The following is a 16891-nucleotide window of genomic DNA, read 5'->3' as shown; positions in this document are numbered from 1 at the left end:
CAGGTTGAGACTGATTTCAAAGCTGCTTAACAGCAACATTACTGGACCTGGTGGGCTACTTGCCAAGAATAGTACTCTATAATAGATAGATATGTGGATTTTGGGGGTGGGAGGTAGGGCTTAGTGTTGTGCATGTATTTGGTGGGGCGTGGTTGGAATAGAGATCTGCACATCAGGTGTGTGGGGTGTCCAGAGGAGAGAGCACCTGTGTGGGCCCAGGCTGAGCTGGGGGTGTGCAGGTACAGACTGGAGCTTTACACTTTCAAAAGGTGTGTCTGGGAGGAATGCAAAACCATGGGGCAATTTTCAGTGTTCACTGCCCGGGCATTTATTTGTTGGAGCGGATCGCCCACCCGTTGTAGAACTCGCCCGATTTTCATCCCATTGAAATCACTGAGATGAAAATTGGATGGGTTCTACTCTGGGCTGACGATCTGCTCTGCCTGATTACTGCCCATTTGGTGAAGGTGAAAATTACCCCCCATGTGTGCGCAAACAGGGGGAAATGCACGGGAAGGTATGGGGCTGTGCTTGCTTGAAGTGAATCCATTCAGATAGCAAAGGCTTGGTGTTCCCACTCTATGTGCTTCACAAAACTGACTGCTGGATATTCCACTGTGATGGTAAAGATCATCATGGGAGCTTTATGTCTTGTAAGTCACATCATTTTCCACATCCACTATAGTGACACCATGCAGTTTCCTTCTGGTATCACTAGTACTGAATGAGGTAACCAACACACTGTCTATATCTAGTCGGGCTGAATTTGGGACTAGTTACGTGCAATGAACTGGAACAGGCCAGTGTCTGATATTACTGAAGTAACCCCTTTGTGTTTTAGGATTTAAAGATGATCGACCACGAGTTAAAATATTAAGCTACCCCCAGTACTGCCGCTATCGGGCCATCCGAAAAAGAATTCAGAAAGCGTCCGCTGAGTGTGTCAGTGAAGCACAGCTGCTGGCTCTTGGAGGGATCCTTTTGGTTAACCAGAACACCAAGATACTTTACTGTCGTGAAACATTTGAACACCCAACGCTGGGGGATAACAAATCCATATGTGATGAGTTTGGTGAGTTTTGAAAGTTTGCCATCTTGTTGCCTGTAGGAGCTTGTTTCCTGGGTTTAGCACTTTTATTTCATGATGTGAATTGCAACCTCATGCAGGTACAACAAGCAATTAGGAAAGCAAATGGTATGTTAGCCTTTATTACAAAAGGTTTGGAGTATAAGAGTAAAGAAGTTTATTTTTAAGAGTAAAGAAGTCTTACTGCATTTATATAGGGCCTTGGTATTGTGTACAGTTTTGATCTCCTTACCATAAGGAAGGATATACTTGCCTTGGAGGCGGTGCAACGAAGGTTCACCAGACTGATTCCTGGGATAGGGGGATTGTCCTATGAGGACAGATTGAGTAGACTAGGCCTATATTCCCTGGAGTTTAGAAGAATGAGAGGTGATCTCATTGAAACGTACAAAATTCTTAAGGGGTTTGACAGGGTAGATGCAGGGAGTATGTTTCCCCTGGCTGGGGAGTCTAAAACCAGGGGTCACAGTCTCAGAATAAGAGGTCGGCCATTTAGGACTGAGATCAGGAGAAATTTCTTCACTCAGAGGGTGGTGAATCTTTGGAATTCTCTACTCTGGAGAGCTGTGGATGTTCAGTCATTGAGTATATTCAAGACCAAGATCGATAGATTTTTGAATATTAAGGGAATCAAGGGATATGGGGATAGTGCAGGAAAGTGGAGTGCAGGAAAGTGGAGATGAGGTAGAAGATCAGCCATGATCTTATTGAATGGCGGAGCAGGCTTGAAGGGCCGAATGGCCTACTCCTGCTCCTATTTCTTATGTCCCGTGGTGGAACTGTCCATGTTAAGATGAATCCTTATGTCTTGGAATGGGAGGACATGAGCCCACAATTCCCAGTCTCAACTGGGTTTCTAAGGAAGTGCTGATCACAAGGAGAGAGGGAATATTCAAGGAAACAATTGATCAAGACTGTTCTAGCCTGTGCAGTTGATCATCCTGTTTTCTGGCCCTTTAATTTTCACCAATAGCCACACTGGCTGCTGGGAACACACAGGCGTCGCTTGTGACCATTGTTGCTAAGGGGCTACTGACAGGAAATTTGTCGCAATGCATAGTTCTGTCGGTTGTGTGTAACTATTATGTGCCTTCATGGTGGGTGTACAGTATGCCTGACATCACTTCTAGGAGAAAATGGCAGCCAACCCAGACACGATGGGCCAAATGACCTCCTCCTGTGTTTGTTTCTACCTTACCTGGGAGTGCTCAATGGATGAATATAGACGGAGCTTGACTCTGAAATTAACTTTTGTTGTGCTTTAAACATTCGGGGGCTGAATTTTCCTGGGGGTTCTTCCATTCATCCATTGTAACTTCAACAGAAGAGCTGCAGAAACCCTCCACGCCTTTCTTTGGATGAGCAGGAGAACCACTACGGAAATTGGTCCCCCCTGTATTAAGCTAAACCCTAATGTAACTCTGGTGATGTAAATGGTGGAATCCTCCTGTGGGTCTGAATTTGGGAAAAGCATCCTTTTTTTGTGTGCCCTCTTTAGCCCCTCGTGTCTTGACGCGTACTTCAGCTGGGAGAGTGGTGAGGACGAGGCTGCAAATTACTGCACGACCACGGTCACTGACGTTGCTCCATCTTCAACTGACGGGAGGTAAAGTTGCCACCTTAGTCAGGTTGGCAGTTTGTCATTTCTTTTCTGTCACTCTAATGTGAGATGCTACATTTCCATATGACATTCTGTCTAGCAATCCAAAATAGAAATGGATGAATTAATTCAAATTGTGTCTGGCCCTATCCAAGGCACTTTAACCCAGTAGCAAAAGGGTATGAAGTAAAAATCTTTTTACTGAGCATCGGTGGCAGTTAGTGAGGAGCAGCCCCGACCAGAGCGGGCCTGCGTAGGGAACACTGAGCATCGGCGGCAGTTAAAACCAGGCGGCAGTGAGTGAGGAGCAGCCCGACCAGAGCGGGCCTGCGTGGGAACACTGAGCATCGGCGGCAGTTAAAACCGGCGGCAAGTGAGTGAGAGGAGCAGCCCGACCAGAGCAGGCCTGCGTGGGAACACTGAGCATCGGCGGCAGTTTAAAACCGGCGGCAGTGAGTCAGGAACAGCCCGACCAGAGCGGGGCCTGCGTGGGGAACACTGAGCATCGGCGGCAGTTAAAACCGGCGGCAGTGAGTCAGGAACAAGCCCGACCAGAGCGGGCCTGCGTGGGAACACTGAGCATCGGCGGCAGTTAAAATCGGCGGCAGTGAGTCAGGAGCAGCCCGACTAATTCAACAGCAGGGGAGAGAGGTAAAAAGTAATCAAAGTGTGACGTCACCAGGAAGCAGGTAAGTGATTGGTTGGTGGAGTATTTCTCTCTTTTTTTAAACTTTTACTCTGGTTTATAGTTGCTAAGGTCTCCCCTAGTGTAGCAGGGACTGTTGGTAAACCAGTTCACTGTAGTGTAATTAGTGGGATTGATTGATTTAATTTAAATTCAATTAATTTAAAGGGTAAGTCATGGCAGGACACCCGGGCCCCGTGAGCTGCTCCTCCCTGCGATATGTGGGAACTCAGGGACACTTCCTGTGTCCCTGACAACTACATGTACAAGAAGTGCATCCAGCTGCAGCTACTGACAGACCGCATTGCGGCGCTGGCGCTGCGATTGGATACATACTGGAGCGTTCACGATGCGCAGGACATCGTGAATAGCACATTTACGGAGTTGGACACACCGCAGGAAGAGGTTGGACAGGAAGAAAGGAACGGTGTGACCAACAGGCAGAGTACTAGGCGCAGGCAGGTAGTGCAGGGGTCCCCTGTGGCCATCACCCTCTTCAACAGATACACCCACTTTGAGTACTGTTGGGGGGGGGGTGGCTTATCAGAGGAAGGCAGCAGCAGCCAACTTCCTGGCACCAGGGGGTGGCTCTGCTGCACAGAATAGGAGGAAAAAGAGGGGTAGAGCTATAGTAATAGGGGATTCAATTGTAAGGGGAATAGATAGGCGTTTCTGCTGGCTGCAAACGAGACTCCAGGATGGTGTGTTGTCAAGGATGTCTCCGAGCGGCTGCAGAACATCTTGGAAGGGGAGGGTGAACAGCCAGTTGTCGTGGTGCATATAGGCACCAACGATATAGGTAAAAAGCGGGATGAGGTCCTAAAAGTGGAATATAGGGAGTTAGGTGATAAATTAAAAAACAGGACCTCAAAGGTAGTAATCTCAGGATTGCTACCAGTGCCACGTGCTAGTCAGAGTAGAAATAGAAGGATACTTCAGATGAATACGTGGCTAGAGGAATGGTGCCAGGGGGAGGGATTCAAGTTCCTGGGACATTGGAACTGGTTCTGGGGGAGGTGGGACCAGTTCAAACCGGACGGTTTGCACCTGGGCAGGGCTGGAACCGATGTCCTAGGGGGAGTGTTTGCTAGTGCTGTGGGGGAGGGTTTAAACTAAAATGGCAGGGGGTTGGGAACCTGAGCAGGGAGACAGAGGAAAGGGAAACAAGTATAAAAGCAAAAGATAGGAAGGAGAAAAACAAAAGTGGCAGTCAGAGAAATCAACGGTTTAAATCAAACATGGCCACAGTAAATAATAATTCTAATAGGTCTAAGAGCGTTAAAAAAACAAGCCTGAAGGCTTTGTGTCTTAATGCGAGGAGCATTTGTAATAAGGTGGATGAATTGGCTGCGTAAATAGAAGTAAACAAATACGATTTGGTTGGGATTACGGAAACGTGGCTCAAGGAAGGCCAGGACTGGGAACTCAACGTCCAGGGGTATTCAATATTCAGGAAAGATAGGCAAAAAGGAAAGGGAGGTGGGGTAGCATTACTGGTTAAAGAAGGGATTAACACAATTGTAATGAAGGATATTAGCTCTGATGAGGTGGAATCTGTATGGGTAGAATTGAGAAATACTAAGGGGAAAAAAAACATTAGTGGGAGTGGTTTATAGACCTCCAAACAGTAAGGCGGAGGTTGGGGATGGCATTAAAAGGGAAATTAAAGAAGCGTGCAATAAGGGCACAGCAGTCATCATGGGTGACTTTAATCTACATATAGATTGGGCCAACCAAATTAGTAACAATACTGTGGAGGAGGAATTCCTGGAGTGTTTACGGGATGGTTTCCTGGACCAATATGTCGAGGAACCAACCAGAGATCAGGCCATCTTAGACTGGGTATTATGTAATGAGAAAGGATTAATTAACAATCTTGTTGTACGAGGCCCCTTGGGTCGGAGCGATCATAATATGATCGAATTCCTCATTAAGATGGAGAATGAAGTACAGGTAGACTACCTTTTATCCGAACTTCCCAAAACCGAAACCCTCTAAAAACCGAAGGTTTTTTCGTTCAGCATAAATCGTGCGCACGACATGACCAGAGTGGCGCACGACCCCCGACCCCCGCCGCCGACCCCCCCCGCGGACCCCCGCCGACCCCCCCCCCCCCCCGCGGACCCCCGCCGACCCCAACTCCCGCCGATCCCCCCCCCCGCCGACCTCGACTCCGCCGACCCACCCCCGACAAATTTCCCAGTCTTATAAAATACCTTCCGAAATCCGAAATTTTCCGAAAACCGAAACACGGCTGGTCCCGAGGTTTTCGGATAAAGGATAGTCTACCTGTAGTTGACTCGGAGACTAGGGTCCTCAATTTAATAAAGGAAACTACGATGGTCTGAGGAGCGAGTTGGGTAGGATTGATTGGGGAATGGCACTCAAAGGGGTTGACGGTGGATAGGCAATGGCAAACATTCAAAGACCGAATGGATGAACTACAAAATTTGTTCATCCCAGTTTGGCATAAAAATAAAACAAAAAAAGGTGACCCAACCGTGGCTAACAAGGGAAATTAGGGATAGCACAAGGTCCAAGGAGAGGGCATATAAATTGGCCAGAAAAAGCAATAATCCGGAGGATTGGGAGCAGTTTAGGATTCAACAAAGGAGGACAAAGGGATTAATTAAGAAAGGGAAAATAGAATATGAGAGGAAGCTTTCAGGGAACATAAAAACTGACTGTAAAAGCTTTTATAGATATGTGAAGAGAAAAAGATTGGTGAAGTCAAGCGTAGGTCCCTTGCAGTCAGAATCGGGGGAATTTATAATGGGGAACAAAGAAATGGCAGACCAACTGAATACATATTTTGGTTCTGTCTTCAAAAAGGAGGACACAAATAACCTCCCAGAGATGCTGGGGAACATAGGGTCTGATGAAAGGGTGGAACTGAAAGAAATCAGTATTTGTAGGTAAATGGTGTTAGGAAAATTGATGGGACTGAAGGCCGATAAATCCCCAGGGCCTGATAATCTACATCCCAGGGTACTTAAGGAAGCGGCCCTAGAAATAGTAGATGCATTGCTGGTCATCTTCCAGAACTCGATAGACTCTGGAATGGTACCCATGGATTGGCGGGTAGCTAATGTTACCCCACTATTCAAAAAAGGTGGTAGAGAAAAGGCGGGGAATTATAGACCGGTAAACTTGACATCAGTAGTGGGGGAAATGCTAGAGTCCATTATAAAAGATGTAATAGCAGAGCACTTGGAAAGCAGTGACTGGATCGGACAAAGTCAACATGGATTTACAAAAGGTAAATCATGCTTGACTAATCTACTGGAATTTTTTGAGGATGTAACTGGTAAAATAGATAAGGGAGAACCAGTGGATGTGGTGTATTTGGATTTTCAGAAGGCTTTCGATAAGGTCCCGCATAAGAGATTAGCGTGCAAAATTAAGGCACATGGGATTGGGGGCAAGGTATTGATTTGGATAGAGAACTGATTGGCGGACAGAAAGCAAAGAGTTGGAATAAACGGGTCGTTTTCCGAGTGGCAAGCAGTGACTAGTGGGGTACCGCAAGGATCGGTCCTAGGACCCCAGCTGTTCACAATATATATTAATGATCTGGACGAGGGGAATTGGATGTAATATCTCCAAATTTGCAGACGACACAAAGCTGGGTGGAGGGTAAGCTGTGAGGAGGATGTCGTGAAACTCCAGTACGACCTGGACAGATTGGGTGATTGGGCAGAAACATGGCAAATGCACTATAATGTGGATAAATGTGAGGTTATCCACTTTGGTGGCAAAAACAGGAAGGCAGATTATTATTTGAACGGCAATAGATTGGGAGAAGGGGAAGTGCAAAGAGACCTGGGTGTTCTTGTGCACCAGTCGCTGAAGGTAAGCATGCAGGTGCAGCAGGCGGTTAAGAAGGCAAATGGTATGTTGGCCTTCGTAGCAAGAGGGTTCGAGTACAAGAACAAGGATGTCTTGCTGCAGCTGTACAGGGCCTTGGTGAGACCACACCTTGAGTATTGTGTGCAGTTTTGGTCGCCTTACCTGAGGAAGGACGTTCTTGCCATGGAAGGAGTGCAGCGAAGATTCACCAGGCTGATACCTGGGATGGCAGGAATGACGTATGAGGAGAGACTGTGTCGATTGGGCTTATACTCACTGGAGTTTAGAAGATTGAGAGGGGATCTCATCGAAACCTATAAAATTCTGTCAGGCCTGGACAGACTAGATGCAGGAAGGATGTTTCTGACGGCCGGGGAGTCCAGAACCAGGGGTCATAGTCTAAGGATAAGGGGTAAGCCATTTAGGACTGAAATGAGGAGGAATTTCTTCACCCAGAGAGTGGTGAACCTGTGGAATTCTCTGCCACAGAGGGTGGTGGAGGCCAGTTCATTAAGTATATTCAAGAAAGAGTTGGATATATTTCTTAAGGCTAAAGGGATCAAGGGATATGGGGAGAAGGCAGGGACAGGGTGCTGAATTTGGATGATCAGCCATGATCTCATTGAATGGCAGAGCTGGCTGGATGGGCCGAATGGCCTACTCCTGCTCCTATCTTCTATGTTTCTTTGTTTCTTAACCCACTGATGTGACCCAGGTACCACATGCAATCCATTTCCCTTTCACCTGTGACCCTCGGCAGAGCTGTGGCTGCCCTTTGGACTCTGGAGGCACTGTTTGCAGTCGAGCTGTGAGATATTACCAATCCCTTTCCTTCTCTTGCTGTCTAGTGGTGCTATTAGGAAGTGGAATGATCTATGTGCAACAACAACTTACATTTATATAGCTCCTTTAATGTAGTAAAACTTCCCACGGTGCTTCACAGGAATGATTATCAAACAAAATTTGACACTGAGTCACATAAGATAGGACAGGTGAAAAAGATAGGAGTGTCTTAAAGGAGAAGAGAGAGGTAGAGAGGCGGAGAGGTTTAGGGAGGGGATTTCAGATCCAATGGCCTATGCAGCTGAAGGCACAGCCGCCAATGGTGGAGCGAAGAAAATTGGGAATGCGCAAGAAGCCAGAATTGGAGGGGCGCAGCGATTTCTGAGGGTTGTATGGCTGGAGGAGGTTACAGAGATAGGGAGGGGTGAAATGGCTTCAGTAAAACTATAAGACAATCCTAGACCTTAACTAGAATTATTGCTCTGTAATGTCCCTCAGCCACTTGCTGTGGGGAGGTTCTTGGCATCTACTTGGCAAACTCCCCAGGATAGTTTGAAATCAGGAGCTCATCTTGATGCAGACCTGTATCCCAGCATGCAGCCATGTGGTGTATTGGTACATTCTTGAGACTGACATATAAGCAAAACATTATTTAGGATTTGTTTCTTGATAAAGTGAACAACATTGATTAACCTGGTTTCTGCCATTCCCCCCAATCCGATTGTATCATGTTCAGCAATGAAAATGGAACAACGTTTGCATGTATGTTTCATGTTGGAAGATCTTTGAGATGAACTCGATATGAAACTTTTAATGCTAATATTTTTGGGATGTTGACTTATTTTGGTCATAAATAGTAGGTGGAATCTCTTGGAGCTGAACAGAAGCGATTGAGCTATTGTGACTGTTGGGCCCTGACGCTCCTGCCTACAGCCCTCTGTTCAAGCTGCTGATTCCTAGTCAGACACATATGGAGATGAATTAAGAACAGCCGCTGTGGTATTACATAGAATTTCATTTTGCTTTTGAAAATCCCACAGCAGACTTATTTGATTATCAAATATTTTTACATCCGGGTGGTTTTTGTTTCAAGAAGGGATGGGTTGGAATTTAATATGTGAGGAAAAATAGTTTAAAAAAATACACTACTGTACACTGCTCCTTGTTGTACCAGTTTGCACTATTGCCACTTGCCCTCTGCTGACTTGCTAGGAGAGTTACAGCAAGCTACATGTGTCAATCTACCAACATGAACAAAATACTGGAAAACACTTAGCAGGTCAGTCAGCATCTGTGGAGAGAACAGAGAATTTGATGTTTCAGGTCTGGACCCTTCATCAGAACTGAGAGATATTACATTAAGGAACAAAACAAGGAGAAATACATACACACAGCTGTAAAAAAAAGCTTAAGTGAAAAATAGGAGATGGTTGAGTGGCTGGAGTGGTAACATGAAATGATAAGAGGCATAATGAGAGAAATTAAAGACATTTTGAAGACACAGAGAATGTGTGAATAGCTGAGATAATGTGGGGGTGGGGCTGGAATTTTGTCTCATGTTAATATCACTTGAGCCATTTAACTACAGGAAACTCTCGATTTACTGGCACCTAAATAACCGGAAAGCTCTGTTAACCGGCAAAATTCAGGAGTAGGTTCAGGTAAGTTTTACTTCATATTAGTGGCGGTTCCTGGATCTGTGGCTGTGTAACTGAGGTTCGTGCACTTGTTGCTAAGCAACAGGGACGCTTGGTCTGTGGCCGGAGTTCCTGCACATGTTGCTAAGCAACAGGGAAGCCTGGATTTGTTGCTGTGTACGGCGCTCTCGTACCTTTTAAACTATACCTCTTTGCCATCCGGACCTTTTGATAAACCGGCACCACGCCCGTCCCGTTGGTGCCGGATAATAAAGAGTTTCCTGTTTTCCACTTTGAAGCTCATTCTATTCCTTTCTTCTCTTTACCCCCTCCTCTTCTGCATGTTCCTTTTTAAGTGCTGTTCATCTGCAATATCTTCCAGTTCTGACTAAGAACCCACAGCTGAGATGAACTAATCCCTCTACAGATGCTGACTGATCTGCAGTTTTTTTTTAACTTTTTGTTTACCCACATGAACAGTTTACTGAAGGCAGAATATTTCACCTGCAGGGTGATTTGTCCTCTACAAACCTGGTGCTTCACTTCAGAATGATATTAGCAAGGGTCCTGAGCCGAATAAGATAAGAAGGAATACTTTGTGCACTTTTTTAGCCTCCAGTATTGAGGAAAAATTAAGTGAATGCAATGACACCAGCATGGACCTGTTGGACCGAATGGCCTGTTTCTGTGCTGTAAATACTATGGGGGAAAAATTTGGTTGCGCCCCCCTTTGGGGCGCTACTTTTAGAGGAGTGCTAGGCTGACGGAGCACGGGGGAGCTGCACAGGAGGCCGGGGACGGCAAAGGGGCAGGTGTTGGCAGGTGGCCAGCAACAAAAATGGCCACCCGGCACCTCGCCTTTAAATATCGCCGTCCCGGCCATACGTACGTCCCCCTGACCCTTTCGGAAATAGCTTCAATTTCTTGGGTAATCTGGTAAAATTAACACGATGAGTCATTTGGTAAAAGGGACAGCGACATTACACTGGTCAGAAAGCTCTATGGTTCCATTCCTAGTCTGTGCTGAGATAGTGGATCAGCTGGGGGGAGTAAAGAGTGACAGTTGGCTTCAGCATCCCAGATCTACGGAGGGAAACATTCCTGATCACTATCCACTGTCTACCACCAGATTTTTGTGGGGTAGAGGGTGAAGGAAGTTGAAATAGCAACTCTTGGTGTGTTCATTTTTGTTTTGTGAAATGTCCAGAATAACATAGTAGAATAATAATGTACTGCGTAGCATGCAGTAGCTTACAGTGTAGTGTATATAGCCTGTAATAGAGCTCAATATGTAGTGTATATAGTGTGTAGAAGAGCATACGATATATTATACAGTAGAGCACACAATATGTACAGTGTTATATATAGTGTAGTATATAGTATGTAGTAAATTACACTAGTGTGTATAGTATGTAGTACACTAGTGTGTAGCATGTAGGGCACACTCTCTGTATGTAGTACAGTGCATTGTGTATAGCATGTAACTATATTCCATATACACCCTGTAGTGTATTCCACATAGTGAGTGTAACATATAGAACATACAATGCACTATATATAGTATTTCATAGTGTGTTACTGTGTAGTGCACACTAGTATTTCATACAATACACTGTGTAGATGTGTAGCATATAGGTCATACTGTTGTGTGTATAGCACATTGTATATTACAGGGTAGTATGTATAAAAAAGTACTGTATATGGCAGGGGTGGGTAATTTGGGCTGGAGGGCCATTTAACAAGTTTTGGTGAGCTATTGAGGGCCGCACACCAATGTTCCCATTAAGCTGAGTAGCCGCGCAGCAGTCTGGAGGTCCCGCGCAGGCCGCTCAGTGGCTTTTAAATTAATCACTGTGTAATTAATACAGTAATAAGCACAATTAAATTGTTCACCAATTGCCTAATGAGCAGAGGGTGATAAGTTAGTGAATAAATCTGTTAACTAATTGACTAATTATCAGTTAGTATAAATAATCAGTGTTAAATAAATAAATAAATACATTTTGAGATCATTAATATGCTAATTAGTAAACACATCAGTTTTGCATTAATTAGTTAGGTGGTAATTAATAACTAGTTAACAGTTACCCCATCACGGGGTTGGGCCTGGGCTGGGGGGGGGTTGGTGTGTGCAGGGACCTGCGTCCTCCCCGCTGCTGCACTAGCCGCTCTCCACCGGTTATGGGGCTGCGCTACGGTGTATAGAGCATGTAGTAAAATATACAATGTGGTATGCATTGCATACAGCACACTGCACAATGTAGTGAGTGTAACCTATAGAGAGCATACAGTGTGATATGTCTAATAGATCATGGTGTAAAGTAGCAGAGCAAAGAATGTGGTATGTATAGCATATGTTCGAGTACACTAATGTGTATACAGTAGTATGTAGAACACACTATATTGTGTATAGCATGTAGAGCACACAGTCATGTAGAGCAAGCTAGTGCATATAATGGAGCATAGTGGTGTATGTAGCATGTAGAGCACAGTGTCATATCTAGAGCATGTAAAGCCCACTATATATTGTCTATAAGAGCATAACATAAGAAGTAGGAGTAGGCCATACAGCCCCTCGAGCCTGCTCCACCATTCAATAAGATCTATAGTGATCTATCTTGTAGTGTCAGCCGTGACTAGCACTCTCGCCTCTGAGTCAGATGGTTGAGAGTTCAAGTCCCACTCCAGAGACAAAAATCTAGGCTGACCCTCCAGTGCAGTACTAAGGGAGTGCTGCACTGTCGGAGGTGCCATCTTTCAGATGAGACATTAAAACCGAAGCCTCGTCTGCCCTCTCGGGTGGACTTAAAATATCCCATGGCACTATTTCGAAGAAGAGCAGGGGAGTGGCCAATATTTATCCCTCAATCAACATCACTAAACAGATTATCTGGTCATTATCACATTATTGTTTGTGGGAGCTTGCTGTGCGCAATTAGTTGCTGTGTTTCCTACATTCCAACAGTGACTACGCTACAAAGGTACTTCATTGGCTGTAAAGCACTTTGGGACACCTTGCGGTCGTGAAAGCCACTATATAAATACAAGTCTTTTTCTTTTTCTTTTCTTTCACACTAGTGCATAGAATATGGAATGCACTAGTGTATATAGCAGATGGTAGGACACAGGAGTATGTATAACATGTAGTAGAGCACACATATTTACTGTATTTACTGTAGAAAAGGTGTTTTACTGTCATCCTTCCAGCATGTTACCTACTCCAAAACCACAGGGAAGTTCAAACAAGTAGCTAGGCAGTATAGCTTTGGAACAAATGTTCAAAGTCAGGACAATGGTGTGAATATTGTTTCCCTATGTTGACTGGAAGAGTTTTCAATGGGAACAAGACTACCCCTAATTCTGCGGTAATGGGCATTAGCTGCCTGATTTAGAGGGGTCATAAGGTTGACTGGCTTGAAAAAGTAAGAAGTTTATTTTGGTCTAGAGGTTGGAGTTAAAATACTTTGGGCAGAGTTGAGGGAGCTATGATATACAATCTACCATATTGTGAAGTCTGTCTCGCCCGCTTATTCTCCAGAAGGGAAAGATCTGTAATATTCCGCCCAAGGTAACTGGATAAAACTTTAGAATATCTGTACATGTGTGAAGCAGATTGAGTGACACTGGGATGTGACCATGTAACATTGAGGTGCACAGAGGATTTAATGGGTTGCTTTGAGACATGTAGGTATGCAGAGAGTTCTTTTTAAATATTGGTATAGTCTGCCCTCAACCCACCCAAGGTAACATTGAAACAAAACATGTTTTACTTGAGTTGCATTACTACACCCTAAACCCAGCAGATCCCATCTCGCTCCAGAGCAACAGGAGACAGACAGGATAAACTAACACATTGTGGGAATCCAAGAAGCATTGCAGAAGTGGTGCTCTTTCAGTCAGTAAGGATGGTCTGCCAAGCATTTCAAAATGGTTATTATTCATAGTTAATTTACTCTTTAAGAAAACACCATTAAATCACAGAATATCAGAAAGCGAGGTATCAGGCTGGGAACTATTTTTATTCATTGGACTTTGCTGTCTGCATTTGGTGCTGGTAAATCAACTGAAATAGTACTTATAGAACACATAATGGTATCTATTATTGAGCTAAACAACACATTGCAGATTCTACTGCTGCATTTCATTGTTATTGTCCCAATTATATTGCAGTACTCCTCAGGAGGCAGGGAATACCACTTCAGGAAGTGCTTTTCCTGCCTGCTTCTGGAGACAAAATGTAGGCAGCGGCAAAGGTAAGAACAGCTGCGACTGCAGAACCCCACAGCGTTAGATACGCCATTTCATTCCAGCCAACAATGCAACTTTGATGTTGGCGTCTAGGGGCCTTTCCCCACTGCTGGAGAAGATCCTTGGCTGGAATGGCCGAGATGCAATTGTGACTTCTGTATGTGTGCAAAGCTTGCACACGTACTCCTATCCCACTATTGCTAAGTCCAACCTGTAGTGCAAACAGGAACAAGGCTATGTATTTACATACAATAGCAAAATACTGCGGATGTTGGAAATCTGAAATAACAACAGAAAGTGCTGGAAACACTCAGCAGATCAGACAGCATCGAGGAGAGAGAAACCGTGTTAACGTTTTGGGTCAAACCCTTCATCAGAACTGGAAAAGGTTAGGGAGGAGAGATTTTTAAGCAGGGGCAGGGAGGAGGGAAGGAAAGAACAAAGGGAAGGTATGTGTTAGGATGGAAGGCAGGAGAGATTGACTGACAAAAGGGATGAAGGTGCAAGGCAAAAGGAGAGGTAATGGGACAAGTTAAGAAACAAAAGATGGCTCTAGATGATGTGTGAATGATGATGGCAGCAACATTAACAACTACCACGTGAGGAAACAAGAGAAAAATATATATATAAAGAAATACAGGGGCCAATTGACTATAAATGGAAGTGTTTCATTGCTGGTAAAAGTGTACTCTTTCTTGCCCATCTAATCCACATTTATCAACCCTATCTCCTGAGATTTCATCCATTTGTCACTTGTTGCATCCTCATCCTCTCCCTGATCCCTGTAGTTGTACTGAAATTAAACAACAGGGGGCAACATCTGTGCACTTGCTATGTGGAGTAATACTGGAAGTACTTCAGCCGGATGCCAGCTGGTCTGTGACTGTTTTCACACAGCGCATGTCTCAGAAATGTTTGGTTAAAGTCCCGAAAAACTGTCTTTGTCGTATTCTGCCCAGGTTTCCAATGATCTTCAGTTGCTTGTTTACATGGTTGATTGACATGGATCTTTATTTTTTTTCTCTGTGAACATGGAAAATTCCCAGCGATGCCATCATTACACTGGTGCATTCTGACTGAAACTAAATGGTATTCAAAGTTGGCTGCCTATATGTGTCCAAAGAATCATCTTTGGTGTGATCCAGAGTGTCCTTTAATCTAACTGCGGAGGGTTTATATTAATAAAGTGAGGAGAGAGAAGAACAGAAAGAATGTCCAAGGTTGCTGATAGGGTGAGATTAAGTAGAGTGGGAAGAGATAGAAACATAGAAGAGAGGAGCAGGAGTAGGCCATTCGGCCCCTCGAGCCTGCTCCGCCATTCAATGCGATCATGGCTGATCATCCAAGCTCAGTACCCTGTCCCTGCCTTCTCCCCATATCCCTTGATCCCTTTAGCCTTAAGAAATATATCTAACTCCTTCTTGAATATATTTAATGAATTGGCCTCAACTGCCTTCTGTGGTAGAGAATTTCACAGGTTCACCACTCTCTGGGTGAAGAAATTCCTCCTCATCTCAGTCCTAAATGGCTTACCCCTTATCGTTATGGGACTATGACCCCTGGTTCTGGACTCCCCCGCCATCGGGAACATCCTTCCTGCATCTAGTCTGTCTAGTCCTGTTAGAATTTTATAAGTTTCAATGAGATCCCCTCTCATTCTTCTAAACTCCAGCGAATATAAACCCAGTCGACCCAATCTCTCTTCATACGTCATTCCTGCCATCCCAGGTAGCAGTCTGGTGAATCTTCGCTGCACTCCCTCCATGGCAAGAACATCCTTCCTCAGATAAGGCGACCAAAACTGCACACAATACTCAAGGTGTGGTCTCACTAAGGCCCTCTACAACTGCAGCAAGACATCCTTGCTCCCGTACTCACATCCTCTCGCTATGAAGGCCAACATACCATTTTCCTTCTTAACCGCCTGCTGCACCTGCATGCTTACCTTCAGCGACTGATGCACAAGGACACCCAGGTCTCATAAGAACATAAGAACATAAGAAATAGGAGCAGGAGTAGGCCATACGGCCCCTCGGGCCTACTCCGCCATTCAATAGGATCATAGCTGATCCGAACCTAGAGTCCCATCCACTTCCCTGCCCACTCCCCATAACCCCTAATTCCCTTATCTGCTAGGAAACTGTCTATCTCCGTTTTAAATTTATTTAATGTCGCAGCTTCCACAGCTCTCTGAGGTAGCAAATTCCATAGATTTACTACCCTCTGAGTGAAGAAGTTTCTCCTCACCTCAGTTTTGAAAGGGCAGCCCCTTATTCTAAGATTATGCCCCCTAGTTCTAGTCTCACCCATCAGTGGAAACATCCTCACCGCATCCACCCGATCAAGCCCCCTCACAATCTTATATGTTTCGATAAGATCGCCTCTCATTCTTCTGAATTCCAATGAGTAGAGGGCCAACCTACTCAACCTTTCCTCATAAGTCAAACCCCTCATCTCCGGAATGTACCGAGTGAACCTTCTCTGAACTGACTCGAGAGCAAGTATATCTTTTCTTAAATATGGAAACCAAAACTGTATGCAGTATTCCAGGTGTGGCCTCACCAGTACCCTGTATAACTGAAGCAAGACTTCCCTGCTTTTATACTCCATCCCCCTTGCAATAAAAGCCAAGATTCCATTGGCCTTCCTGATCACCTGCTGTACCTGCATACTAACCTTCTGTGTTTCATGCACCAGGACCCCCAGATCCCTTTGTACTGTAGCACTTTGCAGTTTCTCTCCATTTAGTCTCGTTGCACTTCCCCTTCTCCCAATCTATTGCCGTTCAGATAATAATCTGTCTTCCTGTTTTTGCCACTGAAGTGGATAACCTCGCATTTATCCACATCATACGGCATCTGCCCAATCACCCAACCTGTCCAAATCATACTGGAGTTTCTCTGCATCCTCCTCACAGCACACACGCCCACCCAGCTTTGTGTCGCCTGCAAACTTGGAGATATTACATCTGGTTCCCTCGTCTAGATCACTAATATGTATTG

At 44.9% G+C, this 16891-nt stretch overlaps 1 protein-coding gene across 2 annotated transcripts in view; it reads left to right on the top strand.

Moving 5' to 3' along the window:
* Positions 1–16891, top strand: part of LOC147113980 (uncharacterized) — a 99986-nt gene that overhangs the window by 9128 nt on the left and 73967 nt on the right. For both annotated transcript variants that reach the window (XM_085995448.1, XM_085995447.1), the window contains exons 2-3: positions 842–1072; positions 2586–2693. In XM_085995448.1, the coding sequence (XP_085851574.1) occupies positions 842–1072; positions 2586–2693 (339 nt within the window). The remainder of the gene's footprint in view (positions 1–841; positions 1073–2585; positions 2694–16891) is intronic.

The sequence above is a fragment of the Somniosus microcephalus genome, chromosome 8, assembly GCF_052327205.1.
Source record: "Somniosus microcephalus isolate GS21.2 chromosome 8, FLI_Smic_1.0, whole genome shotgun sequence".
NCBI lineage: Eukaryota > Metazoa > Chordata > Chondrichthyes > Squaliformes > Somniosidae > Somniosus > Somniosus microcephalus.
The sequence above is the reverse complement of the archived record's forward strand: the minus strand, read 5'-3'. Positions and strand labels throughout refer to the sequence as shown.